Here is a 6,000-nt window from a genome sequence, read left to right as displayed (position 1 = left end):
TGTGTTTAAAAAAATAATTATAGAAGATATTGAGAAATTTTGTTTTCATATTCCAGGATATGCTGGAATTCAGGGTCAGCTCACTGGATTTTTTTCAGGCAGTTCTACGAGGGACATTTAGGTGATTTTTAAAGATTTGGGGATTTCTGTGTGGGAGAGAGGAGTTTAACTACAGGAGTATTTAAGGGAGGTCCTTGTCGTCTGGTGCTTTTTCTTTATTGTTTTTCTGTAAAGCACTTTGGTATGCCTAGGCTTTTAATGTGCTCTATAAATAAAGGTTGTTGTTGTTGTTGTTGTTAGAGGCTGGCGGTTCTTGATCTGTAGTTAATCGGCCTTTATGAGTCCCTGGAATGTTTCAGGTTTTCCAGGAAGGTTTCTTTAGCATATGCTGCAACTACAGGTGGGCGAGGTGCACCTGAAGCAGCTCCTGGTGCAGTTTTAGATCCTTGTTTGGATTTTAAGGGATGTCAGTTGACTTTTAAAGGTTTCCTAAGGGTCGTGGGGGTTTCAGCATCATATTTAAGGATTTCAAGGATTCCTTGAAAAGACTTCTGATTTGAGGGGCTGTTTTATTTGGCAGCAGGCTTCATTACCTTCAAGTAATATTAAAGAATCAAAAGCACCATCAAAATAAAACAAATTTACATTAAATGAAATTAATACTGAAAATTAAAAAACAGCTTTCATCCCCCACAACCTGTAAAAATGATTCTCAGGGTGGAAAAAATAAATTACATTTATTATAGCGCCAATTTCATTAATAAACCTGAAATTTTATTTAACATAAGGTCACCACGTAAGGCACATAATTACAGGCTACATATTAAAGCTGTAAAATAATTTTTATAATGAATATTTTCGCGAGTCTGTTGCCGTCTGGTTTCTAATCCGGCCCGTCTTCATCACCCTCCTCTTCATCGCCAACATGTTTGCAGCGTCTCATTGACTTTTTCTCTCCCTACACAGAAGTATTTTTCCAGGCTTTCCAGACGTTTCTGTTTCCCTGGAGGGAGGCAGCGGGCTAAAGGAGGATAAATATTTAATCAGCGCTGCTCTGGAGTTTTTGCTTAATTAGAGGAATTCTGCTCCTGCCACGAAAACCAACAGAGATGACTGCTGCAGACGTCAGATCAGGCACAACAGCGAGAGACGAGCTGAAAACGGTTATTACGGTACCGTTATCATTATTATCACTGTTATTATTATCATTATTATTATCACTGTCGCCGGAGGAGGCGTGACAGGTCTTGGAGGTGCTTCTCGCTTTGACTTTGAAATCAAACACACATTTTAAAGCGGTGTGAAATAAAACAGCTTATTAGCGGTTTCCCTCCGGGTGTGTGTGTATGTGTGTGTGAGAGAGAAAGAGAAAGAGAGAGAAAGAGAGAGTGTGTGTGTGTGAGAGAGAAAGAGAGAGGGAGAGAAAGAGTGTGTATGTGTGTGTGTGAGAGATAGAAAGAAAGAGAGAGAGAGAAAGAGAGAAAGAGTGCGTGTGTGTTTTTGAGCGCCATATGTCCGTGCGTAAAAAGCGCACTCTGTTGTGGTATTTGCGTGCCGCCGTGTCGGTGAGGCTGCACGCGGGATGACAGAGGAGATTACTCCGCGTGGGGCCCGTTAATCCCGCGGGTTGGCGGCTTGTTATCAGGTTCGGGGTGAAACGCGGAGCGCGCGCGGGCCCGGAAGGTTCGGATGAAGCGAGGGTGCGAGGGCCGGAAGTGACGGCAGCAAGTGTGAGACGAGTGTCAGGTACCGGTGTACCTGCGTGGCCCGCTCTGGTCTCGCGCTGGTGTTGCTTTGATTCTTTTACTTCTTCAAACTTCATTTTTCACAGCGCGCGCGGCCCAACACGCGGAAACCCTTATTTGGCGCGCGGTTTGCAAAACAATGACGCAACGCGAGCTTTCAGCCAATGAGCAGCCAGAGGCGCGACCAGTATTCAAACGAGCGGCCCATATTTGGTGTCTGCCCCGCCCCCCCAGCTTCGCGTCGGTCCCCCGGGAGCTCCGGAGCCCCGGACCCCGGGAGAAGGAGCTCTCCGCCGGGACGGAGGAGCCATAAAGAGCCGGGGAGGGAGGGGATGAGATTCCTCGCTGCCCAATCCCCCTGCTCCCCCGGGAGCAGCAGCCTTCCTCGGCCCGGCCCTCCCTCTTGTTTGCTAATCATTTCATTTTACTCCTTTTTGAAGCGCTCGCCTATTTTTTTACCCCACTTTTCATTTTTCCACAATCCGCGGCTGCTCGCCTCCCTCTGATCCCGGCTCTGCCGCTCCGTTCTCGCGGCGTCAGGCTGATTCTCCGCCGCCTCCTCTGAGATGCTCTCCCCGCTCTCCGCTCCTCTCTCCGACCGCCTTTAACTTCACACGGGCGCAGCTTTAAAGCCCGGACTGCTGCGAGCCGGGGCTGGGATCTAAAACAACCCCGGAGACACCCACAGGGATCCGGGGCTCTTCTCTGGATCAGGACCCGGTACTTTGGGGAAGCTCGCTCGCTCGTGTGCCCCCCCACCCCACCCCTCCTCCTCCCCTCCTTCCTCCTCTTTTCTCCACCTTAATCCAGGTGGTCCTTTGGCTTTTTGAGTGGCTGGTACAGGGAGGATTATTCTTCTTCTTCTTCTTTCGTGTTTCTGGTGAAGACAAAGCTCCCAGAAGGACACTTTGATGTTCTCCATCCAGGACAGCCTCCCCCGGGGGGCCCTAACCATGAAGGAGGAGCCGCTCCCCACCGGCATGACCCCGGTCCGCTCGTGGATGCAGGGCGCGGGGATTTTGGACGCCAACACAGCGGCACAGAGGTAAAAATCCCACAAAAGCACGCGGGCGACTTTTCGTGAGTGTGCCAGTGAGTGAGTGAGCGTGACAGTCCAGGTGAAGGTGGCAGTTTGCATCTTGCAGGATCTGAAAAGTGTCGCGCGCGGGGGGCAAAAAGAAAAAGGCAAAGTTAAACCAGCGCGAGGACGATTCCCACGCGCTCCGCTCCTCTAAAACTTCAGAACGATAAAAATCCGGTTTGTAAAGTTTGACTTTGAGGTTCAGTGTGAGGTTCAGAGTGAGTCCGAGAGGCTCGGAGAATAAAAATGATCAAAGGCGGAAGCCTCCAAAATAATCAAACCTGTGGGAGCGCGAGGCGCTAAGCGCCTGGGCGCAGCTCCTCTCTGCCGGGGTCGGCTCCAGCGGCTGCCCGCCGACTGCGCTCCACAAACCTCAGCGTGAAATACCGTCCACGGCTCCCACCCCGCGGACCAGAAGACACGGTGCGCACACAGAGCGCGAGGAGGCTCGAAGCCGCTGCCCTGAGAACAGCTCAGAGAATAATTCTCACGATCACAGCAAACCATTAAAACCCAGAATTAATTTATTAATAATCCCGAATTACAGAAAGTTAACCCCGCGTGAAGGAAAATAACCCCGCGTGAAAGTGGGTCACAGGTTAAAGGAAGCCGAAAGCAGAAAGTCTTCATTTAAAATCACTTTGAAACGATTTTTGTGTTTTTACTATTTTTTATTTTCAGGTTAAATTAATTTCAAACTGCAGCTTTAATTTAACAACAAAAACACTCATTCAGCTTTTAATTAAAATCTCGCTCTTACATTTTTTATACTGACAGTTTTTACATTTAGGTTTTTTCACTAGAAACTCCACATTTTTATTTTTTTTCTACTGATTAAAACGCGACGCAGAATCTGAGAGTTTAAACTGCTTAAAGCATCTCCGGCTGAAATCTGACCGCCTCACTCAGATAAATCAATGCGCGCTTTTCTGCTTCAGGTTTAAATCACCTGAACACGAAGAGAGGAAAAAAAATCCATCAGCAGTCTGAAGAAGCTCCACAGAAACCGCATCCGTCCACGGCGTGGGATGGCCTCTGACTCCCTGTAAACTTTAAAACATCTCCTCCTGAATTTGTTCTGTGGTTTAAATCCGTCCGAGCTCCTCACCTGCACACATAATCACTAACATTATTTTCTCAGCTCATCAAAACGCGTCAGTAAAAACATAAACACATGGGCTGAAGCATATTTGTAGTTTATAAATCCAAAATCTTCAGTTTAATTTTAGATTTATTAATAAAATACCAATTTTAGCTTTAAAATAAGGAAGAATGAGATCTGAAGACTAAAGTGTGTGAAACCTGCACAATAAATACATTTTGCATACCTAATTTTGCACAAAGTGAAGAGCTAAGCAGATATTTATGACAGATTTTTTTCAGACCAAAATACAGATAAAAAAATATGTATAAAATAAAATAATTTGCCCTAAGCTGCAGAGGAGGGAGATCTCTGCACTTAATGCATCCAGAGACATCAGATAAAAAAAAAGAAGTATTGCTGCACACAAAACTCCAAACTGCAGATTTTTAAAATAAAATCAATATTGCTGGAGAAAAGCTGAATTTTATTCCTGTTTCTGGCTGAATTTAAACAAAGAGCAACTCTTTGTGTTTTGAATTTTACACTCTGAGGACTTTGAGGCAAACGCTCCTCACGGATACTTAAACTCTCCTGCACATTAACGCTGATCCCGAGCGTCCGTCCTTCATCCGCACGTTGCTTTAATAACTGGATTCAGTGTTTTTGTAGCCTCGCCGTTTCCCGAGCAGGTGGATCTGAGCTCATTACACCGAGTTGCTTCTCTCTGCTCACGTCCTTTAACTTTCTAAACATCCCGCCAGCTGATCAGTTTAAGCTTTTACTGCCATTGTCTCGGCTTTAAATGTAGAAACTCTCAATCACACAGAGGAGAGGTCGCAGACTGTTTCTGCTGCTTTAAAGAAAATCTGGAATGACTGAAGCTGCACATTTGTAATCTTAAAGCAGCATTTAGAAGTGGAAGCAAATGGACTCAGATGTGTACAGCGTGGGAAAGTTCCCACACTTATTGTGCACACGTTAATCACTGCTTTCTTTTTGTGGATAATATTTAAACGTCATTCAGCAAAAGCTTGAAAGTGACAAAAGCCGGAACGATGAGGAGGAAAGAAAAGAGGGAGAAACCTCAGAGGGATCCTCTTCCAGGACGGACAGATGTGCAGGAGATGCTGTGTGTGCAGCGCAGACAGATGGACAAAGAGTCGAGTTTCAGAAAGAAGAGGCAGAGCGGAATAAAGCACGTCACACCTGAGATGATTCAGATAATCTAACATGAACGAGGGTTTGTTTAATTCTGATGAGGGAGGTTAAATTCACTGCAGTTTGAGGGATTTTTAAATGTCAGGAACAGGACGAGTGATGGCAGGCACTCCAGCTCCTTCAGCCTCTCACAGTGGAAAGCAGTCAGCAATAAAACAATAAAAAATGATGATCTGAGGGTAATTTTCCCCAATAAAAACCTCACTAATTGTCCATCACCCGTGCAAGCGTAGCTAAAGCTGCACGTGCTCAAAGGACACGGGAAAGAAATGTGGCTGAGCTTAGCGGGTCTGAGATGTTTTCTAACGTGACAGGAAACAGCGCCGCTGAAGCTCAGAGACACACGACCACACCAAGACTTAAACACGAGGAGCCAGTCAAAGCTCAAACAGCTGCATCTTTACTCCCGACAGAAATCAGCTTTAGACGCTTGACGGGAGGATTTTTATCCACACGTGATAATCTGATCACATCGAGAGAGGTTTCTGTATAAGACATGGATAAAAAAACACAAACGCAGACGAGCTAAACTGCACGTCTGCGTTAAAATCATTAAAACAGTCCAAACCTGACTGTAAATGTCAAACACAGTCCTCTCAGCATCGTCTAACCTTCAACGACGAATATTCTCCTGAGCAAACATTTTATGCATTTAGATTTAGACCTTTATCGTAACGATTACATCTATAAAATCTGATTCTTTATTTGATCATCGCGTGTCAGATGTCAAACCTGAAGAAACAAACAGCAGGTTTGGGGTGTAAATACGTCAAAAACACTCGTCCGTCTCAAAGCCCTCAGATTTCTGTGAAATCTCACACGGAGTTTGTTAAATTTTGGGTCAGAAATTGTTTTCTGAGCGTTCCTAGGGA

At 45.6% G+C, this 6,000-nt stretch overlaps 1 protein-coding gene across 3 annotated transcripts in view; it reads left to right on the top strand.

The window, feature by feature from the left end:
- The first annotated feature begins 2,226 nt into the window (after positions 1 to 2,226).
- LOC146638248 (transcription factor COE3) overlaps positions 2,227 to 6,000 on the top strand; it is a 141,044-nt gene continuing 137,270 nt past the window's right edge. For all 3 annotated transcript variants that reach the window (XM_085360670.1, XM_085360678.1, XM_085360662.1), the window contains exon 1: positions 2,227 to 2,790. In XM_085360670.1, coding sequence (XP_085216796.1) covers positions 2,657 to 2,790 — 134 coding nt within the window. In that variant the 5' untranslated portion in view covers positions 2,227 to 2,656. The remainder of the gene's footprint in view (positions 2,791 to 6,000) is intronic.

The sequence above is a fragment of the Diplotaxodon limnothrissa genome, linkage group LG2 (assembly GCF_057381915.1).
Source record: "Diplotaxodon limnothrissa isolate DT_005_m linkage group LG2, D_limnothrissa_male_GT1.1, whole genome shotgun sequence".
Lineage (NCBI taxonomy): Eukaryota > Metazoa > Chordata > Actinopteri > Cichliformes > Cichlidae > Diplotaxodon > Diplotaxodon limnothrissa.
This window is presented reverse-complemented; position numbering and strand designations above follow the sequence as displayed.